Source organism: Macrotis lagotis, chromosome 2 (assembly GCF_037893015.1).
Source record: "Macrotis lagotis isolate mMagLag1 chromosome 2, bilby.v1.9.chrom.fasta, whole genome shotgun sequence".
Taxonomy (NCBI): Eukaryota; Metazoa; Chordata; class Mammalia; order Peramelemorphia; family Peramelidae; genus Macrotis; species Macrotis lagotis.
Window position 1 is genome coordinate 145024900 of NC_133659.1, and position 17398 is coordinate 145042297.

Consider the following 17398-nt stretch of genomic DNA (forward strand, 5'->3'; position numbering starts at 1 on the left):
ACAGTTGGACAATTTGGTAGCACTGGCATTGAAGTCAGGAAGACTCTTCTTCATGGGTTCAAATTCAACTTCAGACACTTACTAGCAATTGTACCCTGAACAAGTCACTTAACCTCTGGCTGCCTCAGTTCTTCATCTGTAAAAAAGAGCTGGAGAAGGAATTGGCAAACCACTCCAGTATCTTTGCCAAGAAAACCCAAATATGATAATGGAACTGGAAACAACTGAGAAATGACTGAACAATAGTAAATGTCACAAAAAAACTCAGAGAGGAGAATGTATTTAGGAGGAAAAGGTAATCAGCAGTTCAAATACTACAAAGAGGTCAAGAAAAATGAATTAAATCATTGGTAACTTTGGAGAAAGAAGTAGTGGTTGATTTAAAAAGACTGGAAATCAGAATGCAAAGTGTTTAGGAGAAAGTTAAAGGAAAGTAATGCAAGAAATAAGTGTAGACATATTTTGAGGAATTTTGCAGAGGAATGGAAGGGAGACATTAGATGATAGCTAATAGGATTAGTAGGAACCCTCTAATGAGCATTTTTTTAAGGATGGTAAGAAGTTGAGTTTGTTTTTAAGGAGTAGGGAATGAAGAAGAGATTGATAATTAACTCCCAAAAAGATATTATAGAGGAGACAATCTACATGAGAAGACTGGAGGAGAAAGTTCCAAGATATATGGAGAAGAGTTGATGGTGGTGAAGAGAAAGTCCTTTTTATCTTCCTTTTCCATACCAACCAGAGCTCAGGGCTACACACTACAAATTAAGTCATAGAAAACAAAGTGGCAAGAGGAACCAAAGGGGAAAAGTTAACTGGATGATTCTTTCCTGATCTGGCTATAACTTCTTGTGGGAGTCTCTTGAGTGCAGACAGGAGAAGGAGGGCAGACAGGAGGAGGAGGGCAGACAGGAACTTCTGTCCTCTATGTAGCAGGACCACTAGAGTTAGTGAGAAGAGTCTGAGAGGAGAGTCTGAAAGAATAGAAGTACTGACCAAGGGTCAAATAGAATTTCTTGCTGCTAGAACAGAGCCTGGAATAAGTGGCAGAGGGGAGGTGCTCCAGGAGTGGAAGAAGGAAGGAGAAGTAGCAGCAGCGGCTCTGACAATTAAGATTTCCTATATCCTGGAATGGCAAGCTCCACCTCTTGGGCAGCATCACTATAGTGAAAGAGCTGCTGGCACATGGTAGGGCATACATTAGCACATTTGGTAAACCCTGCAAGCATACCTACTTTTGCTGCTTCTACTTGGGAAGCTATATTAAAGAACTCTTTCAAGTTATAGGGGATATACCTCATTAAATTCCTCCTATGTAGTTCCCTAAAATTTTTTTTACCCTAACATTAATAAAAGATAAACAATATTTATATATTTCAATATTTGTAAAGAATTTTATAAATATTGTCTCATTTGAGTCTCATAAACAATACTGAGAGGTTGATACTATAATTATTCTCATTTTACAGATGAGGTAGCTGAGATAGACATAGATTAAGTGACTTGCCCAGGGTCCCATATTAGTTAAGGGAATGAGTCTGCATTTGAATTCTGGTCTGCTTAACTCTAGGTCTAGCACTCTAGCAACTAAGTCACCCAGTTGCTTCTACTAGTTTAAAAAATTCTAATGAGTTTCCAGAAGTGTATCTAAAAGGAAAAGTTAAGGGGTGGAATTTAGATTCTAATCTGGCAATGGCAAGTGCTGAAATTTTGAAATGTGTTCCATTACTGAAGAAAAATATTCATTGTGGCATAGTGTATCACTATGAGTCAAAACTGGGTTCAAATCCAGTCTGCCTCATACTGATTGTCTTGGGCAATCCCTTCACTGCTTTGAACTTCAGTTTATTCATTTGAAAATAGGATATTTTGAAGGGTTGCTGTGAGTAGTAACTGCTTAAAAGTAAAGGAGCTATCACTCATAAATCTTTACTAGTAATTTTTACATCTTTTTACTTTAGAATAAAATAATAACTCCTTTAGCTAAATCATCAGTAATAAATATTGTCTGTTTTATACACAAAAGATCTTTAATACTATGTTATATTTCATCAACTGAGACAATCAGAAAAAGTAGCTATTTCATTCTGTGGTTTAATGCTAGTCCTGTTTTATCATATTTATGACCTTGTTCCAGGACATAGATTCATGAATAATCACTATAGAAAATGGAATCTGCAGAGAAAACATAAGAATAGGACATCTGACTTAGGGCATGCCTAGAACCCTTTTAAAAGGTAATATATATATATATACATATATATTTATATAGTTCATGTTGAATCTACAGAAAGTTGTATGACTTTGCCAAAAATAATTTAAAAGCCTTACTTAAACACAGCATATATTAATAAATTTCTTAATGATGAAATTAAAAGGTAATCTTCATTTTCAGTATAGATGAAAGGCAGGGAAAACATGGACACATACCTTGTATGATGGCCAGAAGAATGACAATTACAAAAAAGAAGAAGGTGATATCAAAGATGATTCGATAGATCTCATATTCATCTCCTGCTGGATCTTCAATTTCATCTCCAATACCACCACCAGCACGTACCCCAACATACATATGGAACATATAGCACTGGAAAACACAATAATGACAATTGACATTTATGCAATGCTTTAACAATCTGCAAAATGCTTTATATATACATATATATATATATATATATTATATCATTGTAGCCTATAAAAAGGACATAAATAATTATAGTTTCTTGTCTGGGGTTAGAGACAGGATTTGAATCTGTCACTAATTCCAAATGCAGCACTCTATTAATTATTCCTCCCTACCTCTCATGACAAAAGTTCATCTAATTCCATACAAAATTCCATCTATAGATTTCTCTGACCACATTCCTAATCAAATTTCTGGAAAAGAAGTATTTAACAATTTATGTTTAACATCAACTCCTCTGGTTTCAATATTTGTTAATGTGACAGTTTTGGCTTTTACTTTCTGTCATTTTTATAAAAAATTTGACTCTACACACACTTTCTTAGCACTTCTGTCACTTCAAACGAAATGAAAAATGCCTCATCAGGATCATGGCTCCAAATCATCTGGGATAATAAGGTAATTAAGTGAAGGGACATATTTATTTCTTTTTAATTGAGCTGCTAAAGTTTTTATGTATTAGAAAGGAATGTCAAAAGGGATAGTCATACACTAGAACAAAAATTTTAAAAACCAGATGTGGAAGACAGGGAAGTATATATACCCCAATATATATGAAGCATAACATTAAAAAACAAGATGGAAAGACAAATGTGAGAACAAGCATGTTGTTGTTTTTCCCTTCATTTTCAAATAAGACCATGACATAAGGGAGGTGATGCCATGACAAGCACATGAATTGGATTTGAGTAAGGGGGTGCTGTGCTAAGTTGCCAACCTCATTTTCTCCTCCAGAGTCATCTAAGTCCAGTGGACAGATAGGAATCAGGATGACTGGAGATGGCTCTGGATGCAGGGCAATCTGGGTTAAGTGACTTGCCCAAGGTCACAAAGTTAGTAAGTGTCAGAGGCTTGAATTTGAACTCCTATCCTCCTGATTCCAAGGTCAGTGCTCTATCCACTGTGCCATAAGCATTTATATAGTGTCAATTATATGCTAAACACTGTGCTGTGTTTTATAAATATTACTTCACATTATTAAGAGATGGGATAAATTAGAGTATTGTTTCAAATTTCTGGCTCTGAACACCACATCATTCCATAATTTTTTTTTGTTTAAACATAAAAATTAAAGAAAAATGGCTTAGGAGAAAATTTTAGGGTGTAAGAAGGGCAACTGGAATAATTGAAATTTATAGGGATCTAGTAATAAACAAATACAATGGATAAATGCCTAAATACCTTAGCAATGGGAGACCAGGCATAATTAGTGCCAACTACTGCCCATAAAAATAATTTCCAACCCCACAATCAATCAATCAATTAATCAATAAATCTTTATTAACTGCCTACTTTATGCTTGGGATTCTGTTAGCACTAGGGGACACAGAGACAAAAAAAGAAAACAATTCTTGTCCTTAAGGAGCTGAGTTCCTCAAAGCCCCTGCTATTTCAGACCAATTTATCCAAACATATTTTTTATTATTTCTGAACACACCTTTGCTCTTATCTGTTTAACACATGTTCAAAACTTAACTCATCTTCCCTTTTCACCTCCTATCTTCTTCTGGAATTCCTTACTTTTGTCAAAGGCATCACCACCTTTCCAATCTCCTAGGTTCATAACTTGACCTCACCTTGGACTCTTTAGTCTCCCCTACTCCATGGACAATACTTTCCTTCTCATATTTTGAGACATAGCCAAACAAATCTTCACTCTGTTCCTCACAAATGACATACCTTAGAACTGGCTGCCTCACTTGAATGAAATGACCTCCCTATTTATCTTCCTCAGGATCTTTCTTCCTTTCTGGTCATCATGTTTTGTATGAAGCCTTTCTTAATCCCCTTAATTTCTAGTACCTTCCCTCCAAAAATACTTCTCATAAAATTAATTTTTCATATATTTGCAATGATTTACTTTATATTTATGATACACACACAAATACATGAATGTGCTTAAGTTGTGTACTTGTCTGTCCCTTTAGAATATAAATTCCTTCTGAGTAGAGATTTGTATTTTTGCTCCAAATATCTAAAAGAATTTCTGGCAAATAGTAGGAACTTAATAGATACTTGATTCATCAGTCCAGTCTTCTTGCCATTTTCTAAATACAAACTCTTCATTCATGCCAGATCCTATTCTGTTTCCTAGGAAAAAAAAATACCTAATGTATGTTAAGTACTGGAGATACAAAGACAAAACAAAATAGTGCCTTTGTTAAAGGAAAATTTGAGAAAAAAATATGTACATAAATAGCAAAATATATAGGAAGATAATTTCGGCATCCTGAGGGGGGTGCTAGCTGCTAATGAGATAAAAGTTACTTCCTATAAGAGATAACACTTGAGTTGAATCTTGATATTAGCTTAGCTCCTAAGAGGAGAAGGAAAAAGGGGAGTGCATTCTAGAAAAGAGGGGTGGCTAATACGAAGATAAGGGAGTCAGGAGGTACAAGGATATAGATGGAAAGAATTAAAAATAGATCATTTTAGCTGTGTTTAATGAGAAGAAATAAGACTTAAACCAGAAAGGTAGAATGGAGCTGGATTGTGAAGGTTATCTTTCTCTCTTTTTTATACTGTTTTTCCAAAATTCTCCCCAATCTTCTCAGGCTAGGAGTCATGCCTCCTCTATGAAGACTTCCTAAATTACTCCACCCTACAGTGTTGGTTGTTTCCTCTGAATTATTTAGAGTCCTTAATATTTAAAGTACTTTACTTGAGAGACACTCAATTTGTCCCTTTATCATATGCTATCTGATGTTGCTATTCTTTCATGTGAGAAGATTCCTTCCCTAACTAGGTTGAAAGCTTAATATATCAGACTTCTTGACATCTTTCTCAGCATCTTGCATAGTACTTTGTTAATAATCCAAATGCAAATAATCTCAAATTTTCTTAAACTCCTGTTAGGCTACAAGCACTATGCTAGGCAATGGGGATAAAAATGACAAAACAAAGAACTGTGCTAACAATTTTACACAAAATTAAAAAAAAGTATTTGTTGAATTCAGGAATGATTGAGTGGTTTCTACTTAGTAAAATACTTATGTAATGAATGGGCAATGAGCACTTATCAATGATCTCAAAAAAACCTCACACTTTCAGTTATGACTGAACCTTTTACAAAATGATATTACCAACTATGTAAGAAACTTTAGTATTCTCTTGCTAAAGAGAAGGTAGGAACTTCGAGATTTTAGTTTAAGATTCATTCCCCTTTTTGTAATAAACTTACTTGAAGAAGAAGAATTTGATTTTCCCAGCTTCAAAACTTGGCCAAATGCATGAGCCTAAGAAGGCAAAGACAAGTGTTCTCTTTTGTAATAGAGTATATTGCTACATGGTCACCAGATTCTCAGAGGGCAGCTATGGAAGAATTCCCGTGACCAGGAGAGAATTATAGTCTTGAAAATGTAAACTGTTTTTTTTTTTTCAGTGTAAAAAGCTGCAGGATCAAGTCTCCAACTTTACTCCTTATAGAAGTGAAGAGACACAGTCAATAGATAAAGAAAACAGCCTTGGCTTAAAAGACTCTATAGTGTTATTATTGCTCATCCTTCCTGCTCTAAGAAGATCAATGGCATCATGAGGGTGACATCCTGACTTGCAAATGAATTGGATTTGAGAGAGGCAGAGTTGTGCAAAGTGACACAAAGTCAATTACAAAGTGACAAGACAAAGGTCAATACGATGGAGGATGGTCTGGGTGACCTTAGCCTTTCAAAATTAAGGTCTTTCCCAGGTCTCAGTTTGTATGAGGCCATTCCCATTCAACAACTAAGGAATAGGTAATAATTGAGACAAAAGATGGCCCAATTCACCATCAGGAAGATATAAGTCTGGGAGGAAAAATTCAGTGTTCATCTCTCATGGCAGGTTTTCAACTGCTTTTACTCTTTTTCTCCCTTAGCTTCTGTTAATCACACCAATACTTAAATGAACTTTTTTGTCCCTAAACATTTTTCTGGGCCAAAGTCATTTAAAAAATTTTTTTTATTTATTTAAGGAAATGGGGTTAAATGACTTGCCCAAGTGTCTGAATCTGGATTTGAACTCAGGTCCTCCTGATTCCACAGCAGGTGCTATATCTACTGCGCCACCCAGCTGTTCCCAGAGTCAGTCTTTTATTTGAATTCTTTCATCTTCTACCCAAACTTTTGGCTGGATGTACTTTTTCTCCAGCATCATAACAACCTTGTGCTTAAGTCCAGATTTGTCCAGATCATACAGCTAGTATGTGTCTGAGGCTGGATTGGAACTCAGATCCTCCTGACTCCAGGAGCAGAAACTTATCTACTAGGTCATCTAGCTCTATAACAAGTGAAGGAGAATTCTGTAGAATGGGCAGAGGATTATAGTGTTTGTGTGTGAAAGACTTTTTTTAAAATTGATATTTCTCTTGCTATTTTGTCTAAATACTTTTTCTTTGAATTAATTTATCTCCTGGTTTAGTTTAGTAAAATAGAGATATGGAGTAGAGGTGAATTATGATTTTAAACTAATTTTGAACTGACAACTTGCAATTGTGAAAAAAAGTTATATTGAGGGGTGGCTAGGTAGCACAGTGGATAGAGCACCAGTCCTGGAGTCAGGAGTGCCTGAGTTCAAATCCAGCCTCAGAAATTTAATAATTATGTAGCTGTGTGGCCTTGGGCAAGCCACTTAACCCCATTGCCTTGCAAAAACCTTTAAAAAAGCTATATTGAATGTAGTTTGGATTCCATAAGAATTTAAATTAGGTTCAGGGTAAAGCACTTGGATGACAGTGGTGGCAAAAGCAGGGCTGTGCTTAAAGTAGAAGATATGATTTATGAGGAAATAGGAGTTGCTCCTATAGAAACTGGTGAAGATTGCTATAATTTATTTCCTTTTATTGAATTCTTCTCTCCCTCACCTCCTATTACTTCCCAAATAAATTCTAGAAATACTCTATTTCCTATGTAGACATTAGGCAATATTCACTGATACCCAAAGCGGATATGCTTTCTTTCTTACTTGCTCCTTTTTCTAACAACTGCTATAATTAATAAATGGTTCTTCAGTGGACTCAAATGGATTCAAATCTGATAACTACCTACTTTGATTTTACATTGAGGTTGAATAAAATCCTTGCATATTTCAGGTCAGGCTTCCCTAATTTTCTAGAATCATCCTTTCACCAGAACTCATTTTTTCTTTCTTTTCCTATCTTCTTGAAGAGAGATTAAAATTCTATCAGGATACTGCTGATTTAATTAGGATCTCAGCCTCAACAGTCACAACAACCAAAAAAAAATATTAAAAATCCATTTGGGATTCTGGCAGTGAGATTATCAAACTGCATACCACAGTGCCACCTGCTGAAAAACCATGAAACTTTAAATTATGATCAAGAAAATCAAAAAGATGTCTTGACAGTGAGCTGCTCATTCAAAATGAACATCTAATCTGAAAGAAGCACAGAACAAGAAAAGTCATAACTAGAAATTTTACTAATAAAATATATTTCAACTATGACCCCAAAAATCTTGCTTGAAAAACTATGCATCTAGATCTATTCATATGTGCCCATATGTATTCTTTAAACATGTCCCTCATTTATGCACTTCTGCCACATTTCAATAGTATACAGAAACAATTTCACACCAGGGTAAGAATATTTCTACTTAACTGGGGGGAGTGGAATTTATACTTAATAATAATGTAAGGAATAAAATGATCAAATTGACAAAAAAGAATGGAAAGAGCTTATTCATGCTGATGCTGAAATTCAGGGATGAATCAGTCTAATGCACATAAATATAAAAGAGAAAGAAAAATCTAGATTTGGATTATACATACATATACACACATACACACACACGTAACAAGTGTACAAATGCCATATATTCAGTTTAAAGGATTTGTTTTCAACTATCTCTTTTCTTAAAAATGGTAGCAAAGTGGAGATACTTTATAGTTCATTGCACAAACTAGTTGTATATGAAATTATAATATAATAAATGTTAAGTGAAAAATACAATAAACAACTATGAGTTATCACCTCACACTTATCAGATTGGCCAAGATGAGAAAAAAAGAGAAAATGATAAATATTGGAGAGGTTGTAGAAGGATTGGGACATTGATGTATTACTGGTGGAGTTGTGAATGGATTCAGCCATTCTGGAGAACAATATGGAACTATGCCCAAAGAGCAATAAAAATGTTCATTTCCTTTGACCTAGTAATTCCAATTCTATACCTATATCCAGAAGAAATCATAAAAAATGGGACAAGTCCCAAATGTTCTAAACTGTTCATAGCAGCTCTTTTTATAGTGGCAAAGAATTAGAAATTGAGGGGTTGCCCATCAATTGAGGAATGGCTAAACAACGTATGGTACATGAATACTATGGAATACTATTGTTCTATAAGAAATCATAAATGGTCAGACTCTAGAGAAGCATGGAATGAATTACAGGATCTGATGTTGAGTGAAGGGAATAGAGCCAAGGGAACAATGTACACATTAACAACAACATTGTTGAGATGATCAACCTTGATGGAGCAGTTCAGAAAAGCTAGGTCAACCTTATTAGACTGGCTAAAGACAATACTATCCCTATCCAGAGGAAGCAAAACAAAACAAAAAAAAAACCCATCCCTTCAGAATATGATGAACACTTTATAAAAATTATCTCTTATTTATATCTTTCCCTTAATCCTAATTCCTCATACTGAAAATGACTAATCTGTAAACATGTTTATCAAAAATATGCATGTACAATGCTAATTTGACTGTTAGTAACTCATGGGAGGGGAGTGGGGAAGGAGGGTGGAAGAAAATTTTGTAACAAAAATAAACATATGCATGCAGATGAAAAAAAGAAAAATGAAAAATTTTAAGAAGAAAGAAAAATACAATAATTAGTTAAAAATAAAATTGAACTAATCAATTTTCTTAGCTTGGCAAGAAACATTTTGAGTGTATGGTATACTTATTCTAAGTGCTCAATTCTAATTTACATTGGCAAATGTGTGTCTATGTTGTGTATTTAAAGTATATGTCAGAGACAATACTTACTTAATAGCATGTGATTTTAATCAACAACAATATTTAATAAGAATTTCTTATGTGCCAATCACTGTGGTAGGTTGTTAGAAAGACAACATGAAATAGTACACTCAAGAAATTTAGAGTATAGCTAAGAAAGACAATTATCTAGCTATATGCAAAAGAGATACGATGTGATTAGGAAGAAAAAGCCCTGTTGCTGGGAAGAATCAGAAAAATTTAATAGAAGTGGTACTTGAGAGACGGGAGATGGAGAGCTTTTGTATAAAAAAATAGCAAAAGATCAGTGTAACTATATCCTTTTGTGAATGGAGGGTAAAAATATGGAATAAGACTGGAAAGTCTTTAAATAAATATAAGCATACCTATAACATCAACAATAGCTAACATTTGTATAGTGCCTACTATGTGCCAGACAACAGTGATAACCATCTTGAAATTATTATTTCAGTTGACTCTCATAATCACCTTGGGAGGTAGATATTATTATTCCCATTCACAGAGGAGGAAACCGAGGTAAAAAGAGGACAGTGATTTGCTTACCGACACACCAGCAAGAGTTCTAAGGATCAATTTGAATTCAGTTCTTCCTGACTTTAGGCTGGGGCTTTATAGTCTATGCTACCTGGCTACATATATTTGACCATAAAGTAATAAGTAGACAATAGTCATAGAAGGTTTTACTGCCAGGCTAAGGAAATTCTGTTGATGAGAACTTCTTTTTGAATATTCACATCTTCACTTAACTTTTGTCAAATGATACAGATAATTTCATTAAATGGATAAGTGCAATTAATTAGAATCACTACAATATACTAAGCAAAATTTATATTTAGACATATGTTATATGGGTAGGTATATAGGCAAGTATGTATATATGTATGTATGCATACACTTTTGGTATAGCTCCAATATTTATCAGTGTTGGAAATGTCCATTGTATAAACTCCCTCCATCAATGCATTTCAGAAATTCATTATAACTTGGGGATTGAGAAAGTTTTCTAACACTATAAGAGGTGACTTGCCCATGGTCACAAATTAGTACAGAATGAATTAGATTTTGTGACCATAGGCAATTCATCATTTCAAGGCTGGTGCTTGTGAATTCAAATCCAATCACAAACATTCAGGACCTTATAGAGAAGGAAAGATGATTGGATAATCAGTGTATTAGTTAAGTGTGATTGGATGGTGAACACTGATCTCTATTTTTAGGGAAATAAAGCTTAAATATGCACAGAAAAGTAAAAACCTTTTATTGATTCATTGTAGATGAGTTATTTATCTTTAAAATGTTCAACTACAATAAAGATGTTTCATGTTGTTCAATTTTTATTTTAAAAATTTATTTTTAATTCCAAATTCTTGTTTTATTCCTCTACTTCTCCAAGGAAAAACCTCTTTCAAATATATGTAGTCTTGCAAAACAAATTTATGTATAGGCATAACCCCACCATCACCACACTCCCCCAAAAAAAGGTAATAAAAAGAAGAAAAAATTATGTGTACTGAATCCATCAGTTCTCTAGCTGGAGGTGAAGACCATGTTTTATCAGGAAACCTTTGACGTTATAATGGATCACTGATATGCAGAGTTATTAAGTCTTTCAAAGTTAATTATTCTTATAATCTTGTTATTATAGTGCAGATTGTTCTACTGGGGTTTTTTTTTAACACTTTTCTTTTTTCAGTTCATAGTTATTCCCAGGTTTTTCATCTTAGAAAAACTCCTTTCATCCTTTGTGACAGCACAATAATAATCCATCAGATTTATATACGACAAGTCATTCATCCATTTCCTTATTAAAAGGCATCTCTTCAATTTAAATTCTTTGCCACCATAAAAAGAAGTATAAATATTTATGTACATAAATATTTATTCATGCTAAAGTCAGCAATAATATGCTTTTCCCATCCTTTCATGTTTAAATAAGCATATTGGCTAATATAAATTTTTGAACATATTCGAAAATTTGAGAAAATGAATTTCTTTTTAGGGCAGTTATGTGGTACAGTGCATAGAATGCTGGGCCAAGTCAGGAAGACCCACCCATCTTCTTGAATTCAAATCTGGGCCTCAGACATTTTCTAGCTGTATGTTTGTGGACAAGTGATTTAACTCTTTTAGCCTCAGTTTTCTCATCTATAAATGAGCTGGAGAAGTAAATAACAAATTGCTCTAGTATCTTTGTCACAAAAACCCCAAATGGAGTCACAAAGAGTTGGACAGGACTGAAAAACTGTTGTTTTTAAATTTAGAAAGAAAGCAGCAAAGTAGGACTACACTTCTGAAATTAAGATTTAGTTGAACCATTCATTTTCCACAGATCATCTGAAATCTCTGTTGTGTTCTGTGCTAAAATATTTTAGAAATTTAGTTTTTAAAAAGACCAGACTTAGCAGAGAACCTAGAAATAAATCAATTAGTCATGGCAACATGAATAGCACAAGCACCAATTAAATCATCATCTAGTTTATTAGATGACTTTGACCTTGTGACCCATAGTTTTATTAAAAACACAAGAAGTACTTGAAATATTTTGCACTATAGATGAGAAATTTATAAGACATAAAGAATAAAGTATATTTATCATAAATTGAAATTTATTTTCTATATTAGCAATAATATTTATCTGCCAGGGTGTTACACATGTCTAACTATTCAGTTATTTTATGCCAGCTTCTGTAGAAATTTCCTGTAAAAGAATTTCGCCTTTTGAGGGTACATAATTCAAATTCTAAAAGCCAATAATCACCTTCACCAACCACATATCTAGTGTTCGTCTTCATGTCAACTAAGATGACATTTTAAGCATAAAATCAATAAGTTTGGTTCTGATTGATAGTTGTTATATTTTTTGAGCTGATAAAGAAAAAAAGTAAGAAAATGAAAAAGTACAACAGAATATTTACAAGACTATGCACATATACAATGTTGGGGACTACATGAATGAACTCCAAGGTCCTTTTTCAACACTTAAGAATCTATTAGACAATATGCTAAAACTGTAAGGAACTGTAGGGATGTTCTGGTTTTCTTTTCCTTCACAGGTTGTTGCCCTACTTCAGACTTTGCCATAGCCTCCTTATAGTCTCCCTACATCAAACCTTTCCTTTTCTCACCATTTTTCCAACTAGATGCCAAGGTGATATTTCTGAAGAACAGTTTCATCCATGTCACTTCTCTTTTCCAAAATTAACAGTGGCTCCCTATAGGCTCAGGGATAAAGTATAAACTCCCTTTCTGGCATTTAAAGCCCATTACAATCTGGCTCCTGTTTTCCTTCCTAGGCTTGCTATATATTCCTCCTCTCACATACTCTCCATTCCAGTTAAACTGATCTACTTTCTCTTCTTGATACAAGATAATCTAAGTTCCCTCTGTGCTTTTTGTACTGGGGTATTGTGCCACCATGTCTGGAAAGCACTTCACCTCTACCACATATAATTTGTAGGTTACAACAAAGCTTAATTCATATGTTGTCTCCTGAGACTGGTCCTTATCCTTCCAAATATTAGGTACCTTCCCTCTCCCCTCTGCTCCCACCAGTGATTTCATATGATTTAGTATTTGGTTATCTGTACTTATTCCTTCCAGTAGAGCAAGGACTGTTTAGTGTGTCTTTGTGTCCCAGTGCCCAGTACATTACTTGAACAAATACTGGTTGACTGATTAGCTGACTTAGTCCAACTTCTTATTTTACACATGACGTCCAGAAATAGGTATGTTCATGGTCTTATGGCAGTTTAGATTGTTTGAAATGAAAAACAATGAAATGAAAAACAATCCTGAATTCAAGGATCTTAAATTCCACAAACAATGCTAACAATCTGGCAGCTATTCAGAAATACTTCTAGCTCTGACTTTATTGCATGGGAAGGGAGGTTTCAATCATTTGGAATTTTAAGGTGGGTTTATTTCTTGCCGTGCTCCAAACCAATTATAATCTCCAAGTGGTAAAGGATAGAGAGGGACTAATTTGATTATTTGTAAAACTTTTGAGAATTTCAGATTAATCTGGGTCCCCAGCAATAATTTTTTTAACTAGAATTTCTTATTTCTCTCTTTTAAATGTGACACAGTATCTGGATTTCCCTACATCATACCATATTTAAAAGATTCAAAGGGTTTTTTTTAATGCTTATTGGGTAGGTAACACATAATTAATTAGCCATATAATCAGAGGGTACAGTGTCTGTCTTAAGGAAATTCTTAGCCGATATAGTGACATAATCTAGGCATTGTTCAAAAGTGTGAGTAGTTTATCACTGTCAGTTGGTGTAGGGGTAAGTTTTATGATGAATTCTAAATCAATATCTTAATCTATTCCCATCCTTTTATGAAATACAATTTTTCCATCAAACATCAGAAAATAGCAAAGATGCTTGAAACAGAATGAAACAATTGGTGAGAGTAGGTGGTGACATGGAAAAGATGGATGCATTCATTGGCTCACATAAATGAGTAAATTGAATTATTGGGAGTTTAGCAAATCTAAATAAACAGAATCAACAATTTATCCTAGGCAAAATTTCAGGATTTCTTTTTACTTTTATAGATAAAAATTAATAGAACATTTTTGCATAGCTTCAGAAAAGAAGGATAGCAGAGGTGACTCAGTGGATAGAATATTGGATATGGATTCAAGAAGATTCAAATTCAGATATGACTTCAGACACTAGCTATATGACTCTGGGTAAAGTCACTTAAATAAATTCCATTAGCCCCAGTTTCCTCAACTCTGAAATGGGGATTATATTATTATCTGCCTCCCAGGATTATTGTAATTATAAAATGAAGTAATATTTATAAAGTGCTTTGTAAACTTTAAAACAATATATATTTATATATATGTATATATGCTATTATTAATAGTATGTTTAGGATGCCAGAATTAAAGAATAGATCCTTAGGAACACAGTAATTTTAATAAATTGTGTTTCTTTAATAAGAACTAATATTTATATATTATTTTAAGGTTTGTTTAGTGCTTTACATATATTATTTGATTTGTTCCTCAAAACAATCCTCTGAGATAGGTGTTATTTTTATTTCATTTTCCAAATATAGAAACTGAGGCTGAGAGATTGTTTACCTAATAATGCATAATTTGAGCCCTGAATTTCCAATATCCAAGTCCACCACTATCTACCTTGCAACCTATCAGCATATATTTTTTGCTTTAAATTGAATTAAAGAACCTTTAATACCTCCTCCTTTCCTCATCAAATTCAAAATCCTAAGCCCAAACCTAAATAAAATGTCCACATCTACTTCACCAATTCAGTCTGCTTTTCAGCATAGTTAACTTGTAGTCTCAATATTCCATATATCAGTCTCTTTTCTCATGTTATTCTTTAAATATTTTGTTTATTCTGCCTTTCTAAATCTTACCAAGCCCAAATCTCACCCTTTCCATGAAAGTCAGTTTGACTACCCCATCTCTCCTTTCTTCAAGGCTCAGTATATTATTTTCAGTATCACACAATTTATGCATCTAGGTGGCACAACATATGCCACAGTGATGGCAGGACTTGAAGTCAAGAAGATCTGAATTAAAATCTTTCTGTGAACACTCCTTCACACATTTCCATCCTAGTCTTATTTTTGCTCTTCTGGAGTTCAAAATCATGTTCCATCACCATCTTCTTCTGGAACTTCCCTTAATGCCTAGGGTCTGTTCCCTGGAATAGTCTAACATCCTACAGCTCACTCATCATGAAATCTTCAAGGTCTATTCCTTTCTCCCATTGATGAATTCCTACTAGAGCTTCCGTTTTGTAAAGGGTCCCAGGCTGGCCTGACTCCACTCTACTCTTGGTCCTGTTTCTGACTTTCTAGACTTCAAATTCAAGCTTTGTATCAGATACCTTCATCCCTTACCTCTCCCCTTACTTTTCCAGCTTCCTTTGTATATTATCTTTCCTGGTTAGAAGGTATGTATTTATTATATAATACAAGAGCAACACTTATCTTTCTTTTTGTTTGTATTTCATTCCCTTGCTTGCCTGCCACATAGAAAACACTTAATAAGTCCCTTAATTCCTTTGTTCCTTCCTCCCCTCCCATTCTCATTCTATCTTTTCCTTCCCTCCACCTTTTTTATTTTCTTCTTTCCTTCCTTCTTGTCTTACCGTGTGACTCTGATCAAATAATTTGACTTCTCTGTGCCTTCATTTCCTTATCTAAAAAAATGGAGATTATAATAGCATATACTTCACAGGTTGTTGTAAAGATCAATATTGTTGTAAAGATCAAATACTCAAGTAAAGGAGTTAACATGTGAAGCAATTTGAAACCCTTAAAGTGTTAAATAAAATAATAGTTATTATTATTATTATTATTGTTATAGCAATTACTTGTTTATTTAATACTTATACATGTTTTGCCTCCTTAAGTAATTTAATCTACTTGACAGCAGATATTGTAATTTATTCTCTTGTGTCTTCATAGCCCTTAGCAGAGTACTATATAAATAAAAATTAGCCATATATTTGTTAATTGATTTACTTTAAAATATGTGATGCAAGATTGTGTTGTATGCTATATTAAGAAAGGCCTGCATTTAGCCACAGGTGTGTATTTTATGCACAGAGTAAAAAATTTTCCAATTATTTGGCTTTTGAGTCTACCAAATTTTTTAGTGGTTATAAGGAAACAGGAAGTTATTTGATGGGATTCTCATGGACTTTGATGTGATAAGGAAAGCACGGAACCAACATGACATCATTTCAGATGAAATTGGAGTTCTAGAGATGTTCTTAAGTTTCCATAGTCCTTAACTTTTTTTTTGGTCACATCTGTCTTTCTGAACATTCTATCCAGGAGAATTTTTTTATTATCTGTTCATTATTTTCTATTTATTTGAATAGGGAATATGATACATTTTCTCACTTATCTTCTTTCTTCCCTTTTCCCTTTCAGGTCCCGTTCTCCATTCTTCAGTGAAGTTCCACAAAAAAAATTTACTCATTAGTAAACAAAGTATTATGAGGTTCAGTTCATGCTGTATCAGACTTGTATCTCTACTTTCACTTCTATTTAAATTCTGCTTTCATTTCTACCTCTTTTTGTACCTTAAGAAACTTCTTAATGATACCTGAAATATTGTCCTTGTTTTTATCCTCAAAAGTGCCATATTGTTTTTCCCTTTTTCTTGAATATAATTTAACCACTTGTGATTGCTTTAGTTTTTTATCTTGACTTGTTATTGTGTGAAAAGTGAAGTTTTACACTTGTTTTTATTGAGTTTTTTGGGGGTAAAAATGCTTCAGATATTCCTCTTTTTAGTGAATGTTCATTTTCCTTTGATTTTTCCTTCATTTTCCTTTTAAGGGTTGAAGAGATATCACCTTGGGTTGTTTCTTGAGTTGCATTGTTCTTTGAAATACATTCTTCTGCTATTACGGTGAGTGCTTTACTGGTTCTTTAGAACACATTCTTTTACTATTACTGGTGGGTGTAAAAAAAAGACATTTATTCAAAATTTCTTTCCTTCATATTTTGAAATCTCTTTTGTAGTCATATTGTAAAACTTGACATTAGAATTGTCAAATTTAATCAGTTATGGAATTTATATAATGCTTTGTTTTTCTAGAGAGAATTTGTAGATTCTTTTGATTAGGACTCTGATCAGAAGTCCTGAGTGATGTTCTTTCATTATTTCTTATATTATATTGTTCATATTTTTTAGTTCTTCTGGAAGTCCTATGATCCTTAAGTTGACTGTAG

The 17398-nt window shown here is 33.6% G+C and overlaps 1 protein-coding gene across 13 annotated transcripts in view; it reads right to left on the reverse strand.

The window, feature by feature from the left end:
- The window catches only part of RYR2 (ryanodine receptor 2), a 766826-nt gene that overhangs the window by 6030 nt on the left and 743398 nt on the right, over nucleotides 1-17398 (reverse strand). For all 13 annotated transcript variants that reach the window (XM_074222945.1, XM_074222939.1, XM_074222937.1 and 10 more), the window contains one exon: nucleotides 2431-2587. In XM_074222945.1, the coding sequence (XP_074079046.1) occupies nucleotides 2431-2587 (157 nt within the window). The remainder of the gene's footprint in view (nucleotides 1-2430; nucleotides 2588-17398) is intronic.